Source organism: Corythoichthys intestinalis, chromosome 17, assembly GCF_030265065.1.
Source record: "Corythoichthys intestinalis isolate RoL2023-P3 chromosome 17, ASM3026506v1, whole genome shotgun sequence".
In the NCBI taxonomy this organism is placed as follows: Eukaryota; Metazoa; Chordata; class Actinopteri; order Syngnathiformes; family Syngnathidae; genus Corythoichthys; species Corythoichthys intestinalis.
In genome coordinates, this window is record NC_080411.1 from 33,479,943 (window position 1) to 33,503,544 (window position 23,602).

Sequence of the window (23,602 nt, forward strand, 5' to 3'; positions counted from 1 at the left end):
ACTATACATAGTGTTAATGGTGCACTGCTTTCCTCTCCTCAGACGCCGGATGGTGGACCAGAATTTCCTCGAAGACGTCCGGAAGTCGTTTTCCATGGCCTCGCTGAACTCCTCCTTTTTCAATCATATCAATCAATTAATCACATAATTGGCGAAGTTTCTCTAAATTAAGAAATTCAATAATTACTTTGATCATTTTAATAATTCTGGATCCTTGGGAATCTTTAAAATTTATTGTTGAATACCTTTTAACCAGATTAAATTGTTTAATTATTGTGGAGGAAAAAAATTATGACAGTGGTTAAAGTACATGTTCCATCAGAATTCCCAAGTAATCCTATTGGGACAGTGGCACGACACATGGAATTTAAAGCCAATGGATGAACTGTACTGTACTCAGCGCAAACATTACTCAGGGCATGTTCGCACCCTCCCTTGCGTGGGCAGCAAAGCTTGGATGCCTTGTTAAAATACTTTACAACAAAACTGTGGATTCAAGCAGCATAAAAGCCAAAAATTTGAACTGGAGAAGGGTTTTGATACTTCCGGCATCTGACAGTAATACTTATTTAATAAAAATGTATGCTTGGTTGCCACTCCATGGATGCCGTGCTAATCTTCACAGACTAAGTGAGATTTTTAAGAAAACAAGTGGAAAATACCCTACAAGCACACTATTTGATGAGTCATCCTGATTAATACGAATACATACTATCTGCAACACTTACCTTTGCAGACACATGCATGTCAAACAACACCCGCCTCTGTAGCTCAGTGTGCCAATATCTGCAGTTGCAGACTGAAAGTAACCAAAAACAGTCACTAATCTGCCCCTTTTCACCACATACAGTAGACATAATGCGAGAGTAAAATTAACTTAAGTCCTTAGCTGTGCCTCCTCTGGCAGAGGATGCTGTCTGTGACTTATTTGAATCTGAGGCAGATAACCACAATCGATCATTACAAGACATCGGTGAAGCAACGGCCTAGAGAAGTTGGCTCGCTAATACTCAGACAAACATAACCTCAGTTTATACCGATACAATTTCAATAATTCTAAACGCAAAGCAAATAAATGAGTGAAAAGAGAATGGGGCAACATGGCCTTTTTTGTTTCAAAAATACGGATAAGGAATTTTAAGTGCGCCAAGTGCCCACAACAGATAAGATAGAGCAGCATAAAGAAACGCTAGTGTGGAAAGTGTGAGGTGAAAGAGTGATGTGCCCTCATGATACTAAAGGGAATTGAGGTCATAGCTGACTTGCAAAGTAAATGGAGAGAGGTTAATAAGTGAGACAAAATAGATAACCGTGTCACCTTGAACTGTAGATAACAAGGATTCCACTTTTTAGAAGCTTGGCCTTGGACACTTTGTCTCGACTCTCCAGGCATAATTTTATTCTCCCAGTCATCATTTTCCTGTTATTACTGCAAATTCAAACTCATTTGACTTTCATTTTTTTAATCATTCATTATCGACTGCCTTTTTGTATAGCACAGTTTAAAAGATAGGGGGTCAGTTTAATATAATGAAACACCATTTTCTCCTATTATGACAGGTGCTTGGGCAGCAAAAGTAAACTTGTTTTAAATTTCATGCATAAGATAGGACGAAATGGGAGTATGCCTTGATTGAAGTCTGTTATCTGTAGAGTTTTTTTTTATTTGATTGAAACCATGTTTGCAAGTTAAATCATTCTGCAGACGATATGTTTTGAATTTGGCACTTTGTGATGTCACACCGTGCCTTACTATGTAAGTACTTGCGGTCCTTGTTCTTCCTCCAAACCCACTAATATCGGGAGCGCTGAGCAATGAAAAAAGCCGTCATGGTTTTGCCGGTTCCTGGTTCTAAAAAGTGCTGCATTTCAGCTGAAATTGTGTCTCTTTTTAGTAGTCTAATACCCCTTTCCCACTGGCCAAAAAACCAGTGTCAACCCACTAACAATCGGCTTTTGGTGGCAGTGGGAAAGGTGCAGCGCCCCGCCTCGACCCGTGTCAATCAGCCCGCCAAGCAACCCGCGTTAAAATCACCTCGGCTCTGATCGTCATGCAGTGTGAAAGCAAAACCCCGGATCAACAGTAAACACCCTAATGTACGTGGTGACGTAGGCTCTTACGTGTTGCGTCATAACAACGTGCCAGTCGCCTCCCATTTAACACGCCCCACAACCGTAGTTACGTCGATGCTCATAACAAAGCTAGTAGAAGAAGAAGAATTCATGTCGCCTACGTTGCCTCAGCACAAGCAGAGTGTTGATCCTTTGCTGCATTTCGATCATTTTGAGGGCAGTAGAGAGCATGAAAATGGAGAACACTAAAGGAAAAGAAGCTTCCATGTTGCTCTGCATTGTTTACTTCCTTGATCTGAATGAATTGTCGACGCGCATTTTAGCGTGGTGACATCACGTAACCTTACGGACGGCTGAGGAGGGGTGGGGGGTTAGACGGGTGAAAAAAAAAAAAAAAAAGACACGTTTTTTTTTTTTTTTGGTCAATGGGAAAGGTGCCAAATGCCAATTGCTAGTGGGTTGCATCGGCTTGGAAAAAAAGTGCGATGACCCACTAGTTTCAGTGGGAAAGGGGCATAACAAAGGGATCCCTGATCCCCAAGCACCGGGCCGGGGACCGGTACTGGTCCGTGGCGCATTTGCTACCGGATGGCAGAGAAACAATAAATCATTTGTTAACGACCGCAATCTGACCTGCGCCTCTTGACTAATCAGAGTAAAAATTTGCATACGTCACCCTCTAGTGGTTGGCCGCTATTACTGCGGTGTTTGCTAACCTATAGGGTCAGTCAATGTAAACAGTAATGTGAGCTGCTGTTGGCGTGTGCGCTGCAGGCGGCAACATCTTTGGACACCTTTTTTCGGGGAAAAGCCAACAAACTAGTGCATTCTGCCTAATATGTGGCTATAAGCTAGCAAACCTGGCCACAAAAGCGAATGCACTGAGAGCATCATTCCTCGTGGTGAACCGTATTGATAAAGTCAAGAAATCTTTCACAACTGGAGAAGAACTCATTATGCCTGCGACTAAAGATATTTGCCGTCAAGTTTTAGGATAGGCCGCTGTTAAAAAAGGTTGATTCAGCATATGTGGAGTTATATTTTCCCTGCACTTATTGTTCATTTTTAGCCCCGTCGTGTTATTTAATATTTACTGTAACTTTCTGACACGCATTGAAACAGGTTAGTTTTACCCTACTGATGATGTGTCGTCGCCATAGTAGTTTTGCTTAGTACGAGCGGAACCACAAGTACAGACATTTGGTGAATGTGCTTGGCTGAGGAGCCAATGGTGCGAGTCTAACATCAGACCAAGCCGAGGGAGCTGGGCCGAGGAGTCTGGAAAAAAAGACCCAGATCACACCGGTCCGTGGTGCAAAAAAAGTTGGATACCACTGGTTATAAGCAAGGCTAAAGCATAATGTGGATTTTGCATGTGTGGCAGAAAAATTCAAAATCTTGTCTTTAAATTGCAGCAATCTGAACAATTACAACTGCAATGGCTCACAGCAGAAATATTCCTTGTTTTGATTCCGATGATTGAAAAGTTATTCTGGGTCGCAGTAAGGGTGATTAAAGCAAGGTAAAGTGTGTGTCAATTTCAATGCTATTTTAATATGAAGAAAATATCATCATGAACGTTAGTGTGAACGCTTATCTAGTTATACATGCCATGTAACTGACTGGTGACCAGTCTATGATGTACGCTGCTTGCTCGCTAAAATTCCGCTTGGGCAAAACTATAAATCTCCCATTGATGTGAACATGAGTGTGAATGGTTGTTTGCAATAGTCTGGTGATCATTCCAGGGTGTACACTACCTCTCAGTAAATTGGGATAGATCCATCTCACCCATCCCTCATGGGGACAAGCGTAAGAGGTGGTGCCAGTAACCGGCAGTTAGATACAACCTATTTTTCGACTACTGTTAGTCTTTCGAATACTTGAACACTCTTGTTGTGAAAAGGCTGAGCGTTAATTTACGATCATGATGGTCGCCGGCATAGCTGGATGCCAGGGAGTTTGCTTCCTGTGATAAGCAATATAGTCGCCTCATGAAACCGGACCCTCGTGTAAGCCGTTTGGCACTGTGTGACAACCTCCGAGAACCGCGTCCTTCTCTCACTAGCCCGACTTAGCTGAGGAGGAACCAATGTGTCATTGACATGCTGCAACTAGAAACTTTTGCACGGCTGGTGGTTGAAAGTAGTAAAGTACAAACACTGTGACTGTACTTAAGATTGTTTTTTTCTCAATTTTCTATGGATTATTTTGTCAAAATAGGCCTATTACTTCTTGCAATTGTGATGATGTGACATAAAAGACCAGTACACTGATATGTGACCATGTGGGCATGAGTTGGGGCTACTGGAGTATGGAGGTAGATTTGTGTCTTCATTATTCAATTTAAAAAAAGTTGCTTCAATCAAATAAAAAGTTGCTTCAATCAAAATATATATTTTCAATCGAAGAAAATGTCACTTCAATCAAAAAAAATGTGTTTAAATCCAAAAATAAATTTGAAACTCAAAAAAATGTATTTGAAAACTATTTTTCTTTGATTGAAAATTGTTTTTTTGATTTAGGTCAAGTTTTTTTTTGATTGAAACACCATTTTTGATTGAAGTCATGTAATTTTGCGTTTGGACCACATTTTGGCTAGGACATTTGTGTCTTTATTATTCAATCAAAAATTACGTTGCTTCAAACAAAAAAATATATATATTTTCAAAAGAAAAATCACTTCAATCAAAAATTTTTTAAATATTCAATCGTAGAAAAAAAGGTTTGAATGTGAAAAAATATTTGAGACTCAGAAATTCGCATTTGAACACTTTATTTTTCATTCAAACTGTTTTCTTTGATTGAAGCAGTCCTTTTTGTGTTTGGGCCATATTAGGGGTAGGACATTTGTGTCAAAATCATTCAATCGCAATAAAAGTTGCTTTAATCAAAACATTATTTTTAAAGAAAAAAAATATTTGCAAATATATTTTTTTAATTGAAAATATATATTTTTTATTTGAAATATATTTTTTATTGAAGTGTCACTTTTTTTTTTTCAAAGTGGAAAATGTTTTGAACACACTTTTTTTTTTTTGAAGTGGAAAAAGTTTTGAAGGCACTGTTTTTTCAATTGAATCATTTTGACACAAAGATTCAACTTCAACGCTAGTTCCGGTGTGTTTGAGTGGCAGGTGGCTACGCCAATGACATAAGAGTATGAAGCAAGCATAATTGCCACCAGGGCTCCATCCAGCCATCGGAGTCTGCTGGAGTCTAAGCTGAATATAGGGCACCGGTACGGGAGTGGTCGGCGAGTGGCCCGACACTAGCCTGCCCAGTAAGCGAGTGGACTACCGGCGAGTCGCCGGCGTCCACGCCAGCAGCCCCATGGCTTCAGCTTTGAATGAGTGCCGTGTCATTCGCGGGCCGTCCACTCGACAGCCGGCCTCCGCGCCTGGGGGGTGATATCGGGGTCCGACCAGTGTGCCGCGACAGGGCAACTTACCGTTGCGGGTACTCCGGTGAAATGCCGATGTCACACCCCCGTACCGGTGCCCTATATTCGGCTTAGACTCCAGCAGACTCCGATGGCTGGATGGAGCCCTGGTGGCCATTATGCTTGCTTCATACTTTTATATCATTGGCGTAGCCAGCTGCCACTCAAACACACCGGAACTAGCGTTGAAGTTGAATCTTTGTGTCAAAATGATTCAATCGAAAAAAACTGCCTTCAAAACTTTTTCCACTTCAAAAAAAAAAGTGTGTTCAAAACTTTTTCCACTTTGAAAAAAAAATTTTAAACTTTTGGATTTTCAAAAAAAGTGACACTTCAATAAAAAATACAGTGGTACCTCTACATACGAATTTAATTCGTTCCAGGACCTTGTTTGTAAGTCGAAATGGTCGTATGTCGAGCAGGATTTTCCCATAGGAATACATTATAATTCCATTAATTCGTTCCAAAGCCTAAAAACATACACTAAATTCTTAATAAATACTGCTGGCACTGTTACAAATGGCAATTAAACATAGAAAAACAAATAAGTTATAAATAAATAATTCAGAATAATATAATAATAAGAAGAATAATTAATAATTATTCCTGTAAATAATGTAACGAATCGGATTCTAATATGGCGGACACTTTTTACTGTCCCTGAACGCACCGCGAAGGTGACGTCTCAGTGAGATAGGTCGGTGCGGTAGAGATAATACTTTCGTTTTCTTGAGAGCGGTCAACTGCTTAAGACAATGGGCGTTTTGTGTTGGATAAGTTCTTAAATAAATGATAAAAACGTGACGAAGCTGGCGATTTCCTTGGCAATGTTACCACAATAATAATTGTCACCTTAACTTATAAATAGTGGCGAACGGTGGTCGGAAGAGGACCATGGAGCTGTATTGTTGAGCCAGTTCAGGGACGCGCACCCCAAGCTCATATTTTTCTATAACTTGCATCTTCATTTCAAAGGTAAGCATCACTTTTTTCCTTGTTTCTCCAACTGTATCAACTTTTTTTGAAAACTGTGTTGATTTCTCACACAAGAAAATCCACCGTGCGTTCGTTTGCAGTGCTGTCATGTCGTCGTATTTCGAGCAACTCGTCGGATGTAGAAACAAATGGCGGCTCAAATTTTACGTCGGATGTCGAAAAGATCGTGTGTCGAAGTGATCGTATGTAGAGGTACCACTGTATATATATTTCAAATTAAAAAAAAATATTTTCAAAAAATATATATTTGTGCAAATGATTTTTTTCTTTGATTAAAAATAGTTTTTTGATTAAATCAACTTTTATTGCGATTGAATGATTTAGACACAAATGTCCTACCACTAATATGGCTCAAACACAAAAAGGATTGCTTCAATCAAAGAAAACAGTTTGAATGAAAAATAAAGCGTTCAAATGCGAATTTCTGAGTCTCAAATATTTTTTCACATTCAAACCTTTTTTTCTACGATTGATTTTTTTTAAAAATTTGATTGAAGTGATTTTTCTTTTGAAAACATATATTTTTTTGTTTGAAGCAATTTATTTTTTGATTGAATAATAAAGACACAAATGCCCTAGCCAAAATGTGGTCCAAACGCAAAATTACATGACTTCAATCAAAAATGGTGTTTCAATAAAAAAAAACTTGACTTTAATCAAAAAAATAATAAAATTCAATCAAAGAAAAATAGTTTTCAAATATATTTTTTGAGTTTCAAATTTATTTTTGCATTCAAACATTTTTTTTGATTGAAGTGACGTTTTCTTCAATTGAAAATATATATTTTGATTGAAGCAACTTTTTATTTGATTGAAGCAACTTTTTTTTGGATTGAATAATAAAGACACAAATCTACCTCCATACTGGAGCAGCTTTTGAGTGCTTTTATCTTATAGAGTGTTACCTCACATACGAAGTTAATTCGTTCCAGGATCTTGTTTATAAGTCGAAATGGTTGTATGTCGAGCAGGATTTTCCCATAAGAATATATTATAATTCCATTAATTTGCTCCAAAGCCCAAAAACCTACACTTAATCTTTAATAAATACTGGTCGTAATATTGCAAATAGTAATTACACAGAGCAAAACAATTTTTGAATAAAAATTGGAATAATAATAGTAATAATAATAATAATACCTGTAATAATGTAATGAATCGGGTTGTAATGTGGCGGATGTGTTTTGCGTGGTGTACCTGAACGTACCGCCTGGCTGACATGACAGAGTGAGGGAGGACTTTTAACTTTCACTTTTCATGTTCAGCTGTGGCAGACAGTAAACTTGTTGTGTTGTACAGGTTATGAAATAAATGATTAAAAACCTGACGAAGCTGGCGATCTTTTGGCGATGTAACAATCATAATTATTGTCACCTTAATAATTGTCACCTTAACTTATAAAGACTGGCGAACGGAGGTAGGAGGAAGACCGTCGAGATCTACGGCCGTATTGTCAAGCAGTTCGCGGATGCGCATGCCATGCTTATATTTTTCGATCATTTCCATCTTCATTTCAATAGTAAGTCTCACCTTTTTCCTTTTTCACCACCTGCTTTAACATATTTGGAACCCATGTTGATTTCTCTCACAAGGAAATCCGCCGTGCGTCCGTCTTGCAGGAAAACAATGAAATTGCGGCGCTGTCATAAATTGTCGTATTTCGAGTATTTCGTCGGATGTAGAAACAAATGGCGAGTCGAATTTATGTCGGATGTCAAAAAGATAGTTGTGTTTTATTTGTCCCATTCAATAAACAATAGAACGTGTACTGGTGACCGACATGCAACGGCTTTACGGTGTTACCTTGTGAAACAAGTGACCCGAATTGAGTTTTTTTTTCAAGATATGAGTTGTTCCTTGACCAGGCTTAACAGCCATTATCAAATCACATGAGTTTCCTTCCAGTTGACGGACAATATCAGATGGTGACAATTAAAGTTGCACCGATACCGATACCAGTATCGGCAGAGGGCGCCGATCCAGCCCGAATTGGTGGTATCGGTATCGACGAGTACCAACATTTAGGGCGCCGATACCATCTACTGGCATCACTTGAACGCAAATGTACTGTCCTCCCCACGTGAGCTAACTTCCTAATTCCCGATGCATAACATCTGTATGTCTTTGTCTCGAACTTACCAAACGAAATTAACACCTTCGTCATCAATATTAATGATGTTCACTACAACGTATATGCGCTGCTTTTCTAACATGACATTCACAAACGATTAGCATGCGTAAGCTAACGCCTGCTGTGGTAGCACCGATTGGATCAGAAAGGTTAAGACCGTGGGAGACTACGCAAACTCATGGTTTCATGATGAACAATGAGTGGCAAATTAAGAGCGCCATACTTCAAACTTGTCCTATTTATGAAAGTCGATTGTCATATGCTGGTATTGTGCAGTAATGAGCAGAAGTGACTTCTGTGGCCAGAAAACACTCAAGCGGCGCAGCACGCACACTAGATATCATCAAATAGCAGCCTAGATGTCCTATGTTAGATCCCATGTTAACTCTCGCGCGCACACATTAGATATCATCAAATAGCAACCTAGATGTGCTACATTAGATCCCATGCCATTAGCTGCGTGAGCCCAGAGTGACGCGTAGTCCATATACTACATTGATGAATTAGAAACCGCCATGACTGAATGGAAGTTAAGCAGACCAAATCAATCCATACCAGTGATTATAGATAATGCTGCAAATACTGTTAATTAAGCACATGTTACAGATGGACTCGGACCACAAATAGGATGTTTTGCTTATATGGTAAATATAGCTGCTAAGAGAGCTGCAGCAATCAACAGTGTGCCCCACTTTACAAACAGTAAAGATTGTTCTCAGCACTTATATACAAAATCTCTTCAGATCAGTAAGAAGCAAGCACATAAATATTATGCACTAAAATGCTTGTTTATATGATAGCACTGTTATTTTTCCTTGTTAGCAAAAAATAAATAAATAAATAAATAAAAAATAATAATAACTGTTGTATTTTCTGTTTCAGAGCATTAAATGTATTGAATTGTATCGAAAATCGTACCGAATCGTGACTTAACTGTATCGTTGCATCCCTTATACCAGGGGTTCCCAACCTATTCCACTAAGGCACACTGTGGGTGCAGGATTTCATTCTTACCAAACAAGATGACAACACTTTTTCCCCAATCTGGTGTTTTACAAGTGCAATCAGTTGATTGCAGTCAGGTGTGGCTTGTTTTAGCAGAAGCCTCATTGGTTCAACTGTCTCTGCTGGATCGGCTGGAACAAAAACCAGGACCCACAGTGTGCCTTGAGGACTGGGTTGAAAACCCCTGCCTTATACGTACATATATGTTTTTGTTTTGTTTTTCCAAACAGAGTGGTATCGGAATGGTATCAGTATCGGCCGATACTGCACAGCCAGGTATCTGTATCAGTATCGGGCCCAAAAAATGGTATCTGTGCAACACTAGTGACAATAATGCGCCATTAAATTGGTTTGTCAACTGATAATAAATCCCACACATGAATAAAAAGGTATACATAATACAAAAGGTCAAATTTGTTTAATAGAGAACTAAACTTGAATCTCAAGTCAAGAGTACACATACATTGCTCCATTTTTTTTACTTCACTATCTGAAATTCACTTATAACTGAAAATTTACCTTGAAATAAGCACAAAAACTTTTTTTTTAAATCAATCAAGCAACTATTTATAACTCTTAAAGTAAGAAGTGGAAGTGTGCAAGTACTTTTGCCACGTCTTAACACCTTTAAGTAGAACGTTGATAAATCAAGGAGGGAGCACCGAGTCGGGTTTCATCAGTGATACCAGTCAATCGCAGGGACCAGCTGTTCTCGCCAAGTTATTAGGGTATCATTATATGAATACCTCACCCGACCCCATCAGTACCACCCTCTCACCACCCACAACAAAACTTTTACAAGCCCACACCTAAGAGGCATTCAAAGATGACCACTGTGCAGCCCATAATGACATCTCACGCTGACCTTTGTTACTTTGTGGGGATCAAGTGGCCAAACCATGGCTTGGAACAGCTGCTCAGATCTTTCATGCAAGTCAACAAGTGGTGATAGTGAGGCAGTATACAGTGTTTAAGTATCACACTGCCCACATAATCTGACAGTGTGTCTGTCACTCTTACTGCAACAGTGACACGCCTACCCCAAAAAAATTCCTAATAAATTTTCTGCACTGGAAAACATGAGGTGCCTTCCAAGCGCAGCAATTTGGTTGCTACTAGGGTTCGGGTACTTTCCAAGTTAAAAGTTCAATGGTAGGTGCCAAGTGTTAATGTATCTGCTGCAAGCCAGACGACTTTTTTTACTTGCTTCCCCTCCAAAAATTAATAAAACCAAGACGATTGAAGTACGTTAAAGCTTACAACACACATGTTCATGATCAAGCGGTCTTAAGTTAATGGTTTTATTGAGTGTTTTTACACATTTTTGTTCGTGTTTAGTGTGTGCTTTTCCTTAGATGTTATAGGAAGGGGGGGGGGGCTATATGGATCCAATGTCATTTTTCACACCCCACTGTGGTCTTCTTACCAATCATTGGTAAGAAAACATTTAAAAACACCCCCATTCCTGCATGGCTAAAACTGAATGAGTTTTCTTTAATGCTGAAATCGTTGGATAAGATGTAAATATCTGTTATTTTGTGGAATACAAATATGACATACACACAAACATGTTAAAAGCCTAAACATCAGATATTGTCATCTTGGGTAGCGCTTTCAGCAGGTTGAATTAATTACACTGTAGATGGTTAATGTTCCTGGACAGCTTTCTTTTTCTGGAGGGTTTAGCCATTTAATCGAGCCAGAAAGATGCACATTCACCTTTTTGCCCAATGTGGGGGTTAGTTGTATAGATACTGTTTTTTGCTAATCTGTGGCATCCAAAAGTTGTCCTCTGGTGAGATGTATCACTACATAGAGCTTCTTCGACACCAATGAACCAGTTTCCTACTAGCCACACCAGAAATGATACGCCCTCTTGTAAGAGCAAAAACACTCTTGAAATACAGGTTTTCCAGCAAACAGAGGGGGGAAAATGTAAAGATATGATGTTGTAAAGAGAAACTGCAATTTCAAAGTTGATTTTTCTGTGAAAACATAGATTGCACCATTATGTCATCCAAACGAGCTCTTTCGGTGTGCTTCTCAGGCCAACAATGACCTCATAACATTCCACCGATCTCCGGGGTAATGTTTCGGACACAAGGCCTACTTGTACCCTCCATGCACCAAACATCATAACGGCTTTCTCTCTGATTCTGGCTGACCGGATCAGGGGCGAGCAATCACTTGTTGTAAGAGTTCACCAGGAGGACTGACTAGACTGGCTGATGTAGGATTAATCAAATGCATGTCATTCCCAATATCGCAGGTCCAGATCAAGATGGTTTACATGATAATCGTGATTGATCTGCCCCACATAGTCTGAACATGAGTAATACAGGAGACAGACAGATGGGGGAGTGCAGCAGTAGTAAAAATACAAGGTCTCCTCCTTTTTAGGCTTGTAACGGAATTTAAGTCAGGTTGCTGATTAGGGCAGAGGGCACAGGCAAAAATTCTTAAGCCATTCAGACAGGGGCAGGCTCCATTGGTCATGGAACAGACATGACTATTGTGAGCTGCTATGGGACGGACGTTAAATATTTATTTTAGACAAGGAGCAGTCGTAAATTTTGAGTGGCTTTAATCCAATCTCTCAGGAGTGTGCAGCTACAAGCAGTACGGGAGAGGAAGAGGAGTCACCACAATGGTGACTAAAGAAAGCACAGCCACTACTGACAAAAAAATAGTACAAATTGCCTATGTTGTTATCGGATTATAAATTTAACTATTGAATAATTAGTTATGCAACCTACTTCCCATTTGACTAATCTGTATAAGACCGTCACGCGAACCAAGCCGTTATGACTCGCTAGTTGCAGTTTAACAGTCATCGTTCTAGAAATAACAGAATGGGGCCCACTTCATCCATTCAGGGGCCAAGAGGCATAAAGGAAGGCATAGCAAATGTTCTCTATCTCAAGGAACTGAATGCAAATGCACTTTGTTTAGTACATTTTTTTTACTACAAATGGCAACCTCTAGGACAGACATGCCCAAAGTGCGGCCCGGGGGCCAAATGCGGCCCATGGTCAAATTTCATCCGGCCCCCAGCCTCTGTCATGAGATCAATAACGTCTGGCCCGCACACAGACTTAATAAATCTGTCAGCAGTACTGCTACCAGAAAATGAAGTAGCTTACACACTAAATGCTGCTCCTCATTTACCCACTAAAAGGCAGCAGTACTCTAAGCAACATTACCCCGTGTGAGCCTTGACTTCCAATTTTCTAAAATGGCGACAATCAACAACAAAAAAAAGAAAGTTGACTGCAACGGCCAACACTTCAAGGATAGGTGGAAATTGGACTATTTTTTCACTAAAATACGTCTGCCTCATTTGCAAAGAGACAGTTGCTGTTTTTAGAGAGTTCAATGTGAGGCGATATTACCAAAAAAGACACACTGACATGTATGACAAGATTACAGGGAAGATACGCAGCGAGAAATTGAAGCAACTTGAAGCTAGTTTAATTTCACAGCAGCAGTATTTTGCAAGAGCCCCGAGAGTCGAAAGAGAACGGCACAAAGGCTAGTTGCGAGATTGTTGAAATTATTAGTTTAAAAAAATTATAAAGCAAATGTGACACACAGAATGGCTTGCTAAAATTTGCTTAAATATATTGGTCTAGGTAAGGACGTCAGCCAAGGTCGGCCCCCCACATTTTTACAACACCAAATCTGGCCCCCTTTGCAAAAAGTTTGGACATCCCTGCTTAAATATATTGGTCTAGGTAAAAGACGTCAGCCAAGGTCGGCCCCCCACATTTTTACAACACCAAATCTGGCCCCCTTTGCAAAATGTTTGGACACCCCTGCTCTAGGATATGAAAATAATCCCCAGATTTTTTTTTAGAAATCCTGTAGTACCAGACATTGCCACTGGAGGCTACCTTCAGAACAGAGCAATCTCCCATAGACTATCATTAGTCCCAGGAGTGTGAACAAGATTCGGCGTCGCTCCCTCTATGACGTCACACAAATTTCCACCTGCGTGCTTTGATTTGTTCATTGATACTGGACCGGAGTGGAAATCCGATTGAAACCACATAAGAACAGACTGACGTGCCATGTATCTTGTAGATGGCCAAAGTCAGGCTCTTTCCAGGCTACCTGATAGATAAGATTGACCTACCGTAATTTCCCGAATATAACGCGCTTTTTTTCCCCCCAAAATCAACTTGTAAAATCATGGTGCGCATTATAAACGGGTACATGGATGGAGACAGAAATATATATATATACACACACACACCGATTTTTTTTTATTGACACAGCCACGTTGTGTTGAAGAAACGTATGCGGCGACCCGTTGCCGACCATTACAGTACGTAACGTCACCATTTTGTTTCGGTAATACTTCACTCTGATCAGGGGTCGCGTTAACCGAATATTTTCCGCCGTTGACCGTTTTTTTACAACGGTGACGGAAAAAACTGAAGTCCGTCATTTTGACAGGTTGCAATTAACACCCCAGACCACAGGGGTGGCGAGTGAGCATATTAATTAGCTATTGTCTCTCTTGATGCATGACGTCGTTGGCCTTACTCAGAAAAATGTCAAGGCAACTGAGTGTCCGAAGTTTCTTCAAAAAGCCCCAAAACGACGATGGTGTTGATAAAAGAGGTGAAAAAAGAGGGACTGATGCAGTGAAGGATGACAACGAATCAAGTGAATCGCCGGTTCACTCCTCACTGCAGCGAGCAGTTGAAAACGCCGCCAATTACCAAGAAGGGCAGAATTGGTAACACGGTGAAAGCGGCATAAAGCCAAAAAAGCGGACCAGACTAGCCAGAGCCTGAAATTATTTCAAGGAAAATATGGAGGGTGCCACCACTGTGTGTACTCTTTTTGCTAAGCTGAGCTCGCATGCCACGGTAGCACGTCGGCTATGAACGAACACTTGACGCGCCGTCACCCAGGTGTATTTCGGAAGACAACAGGAAACAACAAGCTAGCGGATTGTAAGTCCATACAACTTTCTAACGATTTAAAAAAAAATTGGAAGTTGCCTTTATGTGCGTCGTATCAACGTGCATTTTTATTTAAAAATAATAAGAAATTAAAAAAAAATATATATATATATATATATATATATATATATATAATGGAATTATATAATATTTTATTATTATTAAATGTATTAGGATCATGGGAGGTCCCACTTGTGGGGAAAAAAAAAAATATATATATATACAGTGCCTTGCAAAAGTATTCGGCCCCCTTGAATCTTGCAACCTTTCGCCACATTTCAGGCTTCAAACATAAAGATATGAAATTTAATTTTTTTGTCAAGAATCAACAACAAGTGGGACACAATCGTGAAGTGGAACAACATTTATTGGATAATTTAAACTTTTTTAACAAATAAAAAACTGAAAAGTGGGGTGTGCAATATTATTCGGCCCCTTTACTTTCAGTGCAGCAAACTCACTCCAGAAGTTCAGTGAGGATCTCTGAATGATCCAATGTTGTCCTAAATGACTGATGATGATAAATAGAATCCACCTGTGTGTAATCAAGTCTCCGTATAAATGCACCTGCTCTGTGATAGTCTCAGGGTTCTGTTTAAAGTGCAGAGAGCATTATGAAAACCAAGGAACACACCAGGCCGGTCCGAGATACTGTTGTGGAGAAGTTTAAAGCCGGATTTGGATGCAAAAAGATTTCCCAAGCTTTAAACATCTCAAGGAGCACTGTGCAAGCCATCATATTGAAATGGAAGGAGCATCAGACCACTGCAAATCTACCAAGACCCGGCCGTCCTTCCAAACTTTCTTCTCAAACAAGGAGAAAACTGATCAGAGATGCAGCCAAGAGGCCCATGATCACTCTGGATGAACTGCAGAGATCTACAGCTGAGGTGGGAGAGTCTGTCCATAGGACAACAATCAGTCGTACACTCCACAAATCTGGCCTTTATGGAAGAGTGGCAAGAAGAAAGCCATTTCTCAAAGATACCCATAAAAAGTCTCGTTTAAAGTTTGCCACAAGCCACCTGGGAGAAACACCAAACATGTGGAAGAAGGTGCTCTGGTCAGATGAAACCAAAATTGAACTTTTTGGCCACAATGCAAAACGATATGTTTGGCGTAAAAGCAACACAGCTCATCACCCTGAACACACCATCCCCACTGTCAAACATGGTGGTGGCAGCATCATGGTTTGGGCCTGCTTTTCTTCAGCAGAGACAGGGAAGATGGTTAAAATTGACGGGAAGATGGATGCAGCCAATACAGGAACATTCTGGAAGAAAACCTGTTGGTATCTGCACAAGACCTGAGACTGGGACGGAGATTTATCTTCCAACAGGACAATGATCCAAAACATAAAGCCAAATCTACAATGGAATGGTTCAAAAATAAACATATCCAGGTGTTAGAATGGCCAAGTCAAAGTCCAGACCTGAATCCAATCGAGAATCTGTGGAAAGAGCTGAAGACTGCTGTTCACAAACACTCTCCATCCACCCTCACTGAGCTCGAGCCGTTTTGCAAGGAAGAATGGGCAAGAATGTCAGTCTCTCGATGTTCAAAATTGATAGAAACATACCCCAAGCGACTTGCAGCTGTAATTGGAGCAAAAGGTGGCGCTACAAAGTATTAACGCAAGGGGGCCGAATAATATTGCACGCCCCACTTTTCAGTTTTTTATTTGTTAAAAAAGTTTAAATGATCCAATAAATTTTGTTCCACTTCATGATTGTGTCCCACTTGTTGTTGATTCTTGACAAAAAATTAAAATTTTATATCTTTATGTTTGAAGCCTGAAATGTGGCGAAAGGTTGCAAGGTTCAAGGGGGCCGATTACTTTTGCAAGGCACTGTATATCCTGTATATACATAGTATAATAAAAATATATATGGAAACACAGTACTGGCCTGCTTAATGTAATCCATGACTGCACTAATGTTAGTTATTTTATTTTATAAAGTATTATTGTATTATTGTGTATATACATATAGTGACTACATAAAGATATAGGCATTTTAAAAATTTAAGTGACGGGTAAAAATAGATTATGACCGGATTTTTATGACCCTGTCAGTCAAAATGACAGACAACGAAAATGTCTAGCGCAACCTCTGACTCTGATCGGCCGAATGATTTCGTCTGTGTTAAATTCTGCTTTTTTCACTCTTCATAAAGCACAGAATTTAGTTTCTTGAACTCATTTGCGTCAACGTTTATTGCAGCTCTGCAACTCGGACCATAACAAACGTAAGCACACAGACTTCCTGTGTCCGTCAACTATATCTGTCCCTCGGGAAACTCAAACCCAAATAACAATAGTTCCTATTGTTACTGTCGTGTTGACAGCGATGAGCTCTCACGGATTTCCGACTTACGTTCTCACTTTCATTTTACTGTATCGATCCATGGAAGAAACATTTATTCATCATGATGAAACGAGCAAGTTATACAGCAGCCTTTAAAAGAAAAGTCACATCTGTTTTGTTTTCTCCTAGATTCTGGTAAGTTGGAGAAGTTGTCAAATCATATTATTACCGTAAATATTGTCAGTTTATGGTAATGTTTTGAAGTACCAATGTGCTATGCTTGTGCTGTGTTTCACCAGTCAGTAAAAACACATTTCTGTATCTGTACACGAGCTCTGTTTTCTTGTGTTCTTCTATTTATTGGTGCTAAAATTAGGCTGCGCGTTACAAACGGGTACAATAATTTCCCCTAGATTTTACAAGTAAATTTGGGGTGCGCATTATACATGGGTGCGCCTTATATTCGGGAAATTACGGTAAATCTAATTTCAATCTTTGATCTCCATCTTAAAATCAATTGCCCAACCATAGTGAAAATTATAAATAAATTTGACTTGACTCTTGTCTTGAAATCTGAGCTACTTTCAACTCATTTTGCAATGCCAGGTCATAATACTGTATGTTTACAAGCCGATGCATAGGAGTTAACTGATATGTTATAAGACTTACACTCAGGTTTCTGTCCCAGATTTGGATAGTCCCGTCCTGACAGCCAGCCGCTATGAGCTTCCCGTCACGACTGTAAGTACAGCATGTGGGTGTGACCTTCTTTCCTTGGACAGAACGAGGCTTGAAGACAGACTTGTGATTCTTTTCTGACTTTACGTCCCACGTCCGCACAGTTCTGCAGAAAGGTAACAGGAATTTCAATGACCTTCAAGATACTTTAATCAAGTCGTAATGATGTCAATTTTGGGGAAATACGAAGGATTTTAAGTGCACATCATAGTCCCAAAAATACGGTACTGCGGCACTATGCTAATTACTGTGGAGTGTAAATGCAGTCTTTTTATTTTATTTTTTAACTAGAGGATAAATTAATAAATTGAAAAACCACTTGAAGTATAGGAACTATATTCAGGATGCATTTCTACCATGTTTGATCGATTTAGTATATCACGGATGATTAAATTGATTCCTTCTCGATCTACGATCGCAAATATTTCTAAGGAAATTTAAAAAGTAGAGGACCGCATATCCTCATGCCTTGAATATTTTTAACGGCCAACTAAGAGTAATTTAATGGTAACTTAATAAATAGCACAGGTCTACATTTTGACTTTACAAATACTGAACAAGGAGCGGGACTCCAAATGTGTTTGCAACCTCCTGCATGCTCTAGTGAACACAGAGATGTTTTGGGTCATGGGGTCGGGCCAAGGTGTGTAAATAACAGAATTCCTCCTCTACTGCTGCCTACAACATCGCAGATGCGCACTCTCAAAGCTGTGTTTGGACTAAGTCTAACAATGTGACACAAATGCCAAGCTCAAGACTTATTGCGTGAGTAAGATCTGGCAAGGGTCAAAGAAAACTGTTTGATCTGTTGTCGTGTTTGAATCAATCCAAAGTAAAAGGAATTAACAAGGCAACTAGAACAGCACTCAGACTTCCACCAAGGTGGAACAATCCTAAACATGACTCTCTTGAGTTCAATAAAAAAATTCAGACATTGGCCATAATGTTCCACTCCAGCCGTGTGTGGCACTAATGAATAATATAAGGAACACAATGTATACCTGCAAGACATTCAGTGCATTTTCTTGGGTTGCCTGTGTGTGATAATAAAATTGGTTTGATGAACTGTGTTATAAAAAAAAAAAAAAAAAAAAAAAAAAAAAAAAAAAACACAGAAATCAAGAAGGTCCAAATAATTTTTCACAGCATTGCGCACACAATATGTGATTCCAACTTTTTGCCGGCTGTGAGTCCATGTACAGTATCTTTTTTGTGGATTCACATCGTAATGGATATGAAGAGCGCTATTCATACACTCATTCACCGATTTGAGGGCTTTCAAAATTTCCGAAGATCACACCTCAAAGGTCTATACGTTTATGCATCTACTATAAAAGCACTCAGTGACAGAACTGGACAAAATGACAAGACTGCCTTTGGTTTTATATTGACTACAGAAATTATATTTACTAGACTTGATATGATTGTCAGTATAAAGATTTACATTCACATTATACAATTTACATTCCGAAGGACAATTTCCTCTATGTACACTTGCTTTCATATGGTGAGAAGTCATTAACAAGATCAGTGTCTTCATATTCTTCAGTCTCTAGATGCATGGAGCTTTGGGGATTTTGCACAATATGCTTTTCTACAGCAGGGCTCTACATGACAAAATTCAAAACAAGTGTTTGGATTGGAAAAAGGACAGCCACTACTATGCCTCTAGGTGACTCTTTCAGTCTTTCTGTATCTCTATTGCAATCTGCTCAGTAGCCTATTTTCTCTAAGCATATGTCAAAAGTGAGGCCTCTTTTCACTCCAAGAATGTGGCTTGTTATGGAAAAGTAACACCAACTCATATGTAGTACAGAAGCCAGCAAAAACATTTTGGTCCCGCTCTTCATCCTTACACCCATGTTTTCCGTTCAGTCAGCACTCCCCTTTTCCCTTAACACAAAGGCTTTAGTGAAAGTAATAAAATGAGGACTATACATCTCCAGTCATGCATAGCCACTTAATGAGGTAGCCAGCAGTTCACACGTCAGACAACATCCCCATTGGTCTCGCAGCTTTTATCTGTCCATCAGGTTACAGGCATCAGCTGAAAAATAAAAACTGGAAAAAAACCCTGGTGATGGTACTCATTGCGTTCGCTGGCTCCCATTTGCTCCTCGCTTCACTGTTGAGCGTGCTACCATGACAGCCACCATGTTTTTCTCAGTGTTCGTGAAACTCATTTATGGGGAATTTGAGCGGTACATGTTCTCGACAGTCCTTTGGAAGAACCCATATTAAGAAACTTGGAGCGGATTCATTATGGCTCATGCGATGATGAAATGTTAGAGTTCCAGCAATGCCCATGGCCTGAAATAAATATTTTGGATCTTATTTTCCGACTATCATGTATAGATTTTTGGGGGACAACGACCTAATATTTGACAATATTATATATAATATAATCGATTCAAGGGTCTTTGTTCGATTTAATAAAATAGGTACTCCTCATTCAATAAAAGTTATATTTCACCTAAATCAAAAGCAAAGCCTTTCTGACAATTTTGTTGCGGAACATTTCACACATTTGAATGAAAAACAATTTTATTAAAATGGAGGACAATGTTTAATGCTGCGTTGCGTTTTGATAGGATCCTTGCTTAACTAATTGCAGGCATGAAAATGGGTCAGGGGTTAAAAAGGTGAGAAGGGTGTGGAGGAAATATGTTCCGGTGTTCTGCCAAAATGTCCTCCGTCGGCGAAACATGAGACGAATTTGACAATTTTAATTTTTCACATAAGGCTTAATATTCAAATTAGCAGGGGTTTAATTAGTTGAAGGAGTTGATTTCAACCACCATTGACTCGCGCTCTCACTCCGAAGCCCTGAAACTATCAAATAACTGGCGAACTGCACAGAATTTGTTCAAATCAACTCCAGCGACTAATTGAACCCAGGCTAACTCAAAGATTAAGCCTAATGTAAAAAATTCTGAACTTCCCCTTTAAAGTATAGACCATTGAAAATGACCATTAAAATGTTGTCTATAAAAGTTTTAGAGCAATAAAACAACAAAAATGAATGAAATGAATAAGAATCCTTCAAAGTATTTCATAATGGGTCCAAATTATTTTTCGAACAGATCCTGTGACTATAGCACCTGAGAGACAGCCGTTTGCTTTGCTTAGCCAAAACTACAGCTGAGGAGGCAAGATGGATATTTAGAATTTCTTTAAACCTAAGCTTTCAAAACCCTCAACAACAACTGAGCTTGAACAGAGGATTGAGCACGAGCAGTATCAAAAAGTCCTGGCTGTCTTGTTACCTGTTGTGCTGTAATTCCAGGTGGTGCTTGAATTGGATGCTTTAGCGGTCAACAGTCTTTTAGAGCCAGCGCAAGGAGATATTTTTGTCATCTTTACTGGACAAAAATGTGAAGTAATGGCTGTGTTTCCAGTGTGCAAATGCAGCCGTTTGTAGTATATCTCCTGCCTATTTAATTGCATCCTGGCGAGATAGCAAGGCTATGTTGTTTTGACCGCAAATTCCCAGCGCTCACGGCTCACGCATCATGGTAAAACACGTCACCTGTTTTTTTTCCATCCCCGATTAGAAAATGTGACACGTGATGTCACTCCCATGACTACAGTATTCCTCATTATACATACATTATGGGGCAATAACAAAATAGTAACGCACAGGCATCAAGGAAAGTAACTTTAATCAGATTAAGGATTTAGAAACATGAACGCGTTAGATTGCTCTTTACTGAAAGAAAGTAATCAGATTACTGTTACGCATTACTCACATAACGCGTTACTGACAACACTGCTTTTATATTACCATTAAATACACAAGCTTGATGCTAACTTAACGGGAGCTATTTTTTTCACCAGAGATTTGGCTAGCTCTGGCAGTGTTCAATGCAAGCTGGAACGAACGGCAGTAACTTGTCATAACGCAAAATATGAAAACGATTGAAACCATTACTCACCAAATTCAATATGCTGGCAAATGCATCCCTCTAAAAAAAAATTGGGAGTGAGACCTCTCCTCTTCCAGCGAACGTGAATTTGTGCTTTGAACAAGATCATCTGTCGTAATTAACGATCTTTGACGCTCTTTTCTCCCCCTGCATTCAAACTTGTTTCTCTCTCAGCGGCTGTGATTGACCTCAATGAAGTTGCTCTCCTTGCTAAGCCTTGCCTATCATTCTGCTTTGTAAGTTTTTAGTAACTTTGTGTATTGAATTTGAAAGGAAAATGTGTGGGGGTTTTTTTTGGCGAACTTTTTCATGAAGCTAAACTGTTGAAGCTACTCACACTTGGAAAAATACGATTGTACAACGTTTTAAATGTATTCATTTGGTATATTTCAGTTGCCACGATGTGAGAGATCAATAAATTGCAGAAAAGTACGCCTTGCGTTTGGAGTGCTTGTTTTTCGGTTTGCTGGAATAGCGTCAATGGCACACGCAGCATCAAACAGGGGAAAGGGTAAGCGCTGCCGCGCCAAGCCACTTCTGGCTGCATTTTTGACACATGAAAAATAACGATTACGTACTACTGTATGACGGAAAATTTTAGTGGTTTTGTAACCGCGACGTTTTAATAGCATGGTAAACCATGAAGGTAACCGGCACATGCCTACACCCGACCCCCGCCCCCTTTAAAAAATTTCTCCTCGGATCTACACGATTCACGTAGGTCATCCTTTTTTACTTCAAAACGGCGAATTTCGCCGAAAGGTGAGAGATTTTCATGCCTGTAATTGAGATATCGTATTAGATTTATATATTTATATACCCTAAAAGCGACCCATAATTCAGCAGCCTACGTACACTTTGAGCTTTTTCATGCTGATTCTAAAAATTGAAGAAAGCCTGGACAGCAGCCACCTTTGTTCATCTACTTAAATACCACACACATTCAAAAACTACCATGTAAGCCTGTCGCAATATGCAATAATTCCATTTATCACACGGTAAATAAAAACGAAGGCGGTAAATTTTCCGCTGCGATTTATCGCCTCGCGTGCATGTTCGTGCGGCTGACGCACTGTTAAAAGTTCGGCTTCCTTGTTACCAACTACGCAACATGCCTTTTCGTTCTGGGTCCGGCAAAAAATAGCGCCGGAGCCAATTTGTTCCCACTATGTCCTTATTGTTCAACGTATACCGCCCGCATCAGTGCTCCTGATTGACTGCGGACCATCTCCGGCGTGCCGGAGCCTGCCTGATGGTTTAGGCTATTTTTTATTTTTGCCGGAGACGAATCCGTCAAAATGGGCAGAGCCGGGCCTGGAGTCAACAGCCCAGCTGCTTATTCATGGTTTAACCAGCGACATGGACGAAGAACGCATCATCATGGAGGTGGAAAGTCACAAAGTGATTTATGATGTAGCAGATCATCATTATAAGGACAACATTAAAAAGGAAGCTGTATGGTGTCCTATTACAGTGGGGCAAATAAGTATTTAGTCAACCACTAATTGTGCAAGTTCTCCCACTTGAAAATATTAGAGAGGCCTGTAGTTGTCAACAAGGGTAAACCTCAACCATGAGAGACTGAATGTGGAAAAAAAACAGAAAATCATATTGTTTGATTTTTAAAGAATTTATTTGCAAATCATGGTGGAAAATAAGTATTTGGTTAATACCAAAAGTTTATATCAATATTTTGTTATGTACCCTTTGCTGGCAATAACAGAGGCCAAACGTTTTCTGTAACTCTTCGCAAGCACACTGTTGCTGGCATTTTGGTCCACTCCTCCATGCAGATCTCCTCTAGAGAAGTGATGTTTTGGGGCTGTCGTTGGGCAACACGGACTTTCAACTCCCTCCAAAGATTTTCTATGGGGTTGAGATCTGGAGACTGGCTAGGCCACTCCAGGACCTTGAAATGCCACTCCTTTGTTGCCCTGGCTGTGTGTTTGGGATCATTGTCATGCTGACAAAACCCAGCCACGTCTCATCTTCAATGCCCTTGCTGATGGAAG

General features: G+C 39.7%; 1 protein-coding gene across 1 annotated transcript in view; it reads right to left on the reverse strand.

Annotated features, from left to right (window-relative positions):
- The window catches only part of LOC130905619 (WD repeat-containing protein 70), a 70,476-nt gene that overhangs the window by 21,278 nt on the left and 25,596 nt on the right, over nucleotides 1-23,602 (reverse strand). Inside the window, exon 10 of the mRNA XM_057819176.1 lies at nucleotides 17,596-17,770. Coding sequence (XP_057675159.1) covers nucleotides 17,596-17,770 — 175 coding nt within the window. The remainder of the gene's footprint in view (nucleotides 1-17,595; nucleotides 17,771-23,602) is intronic.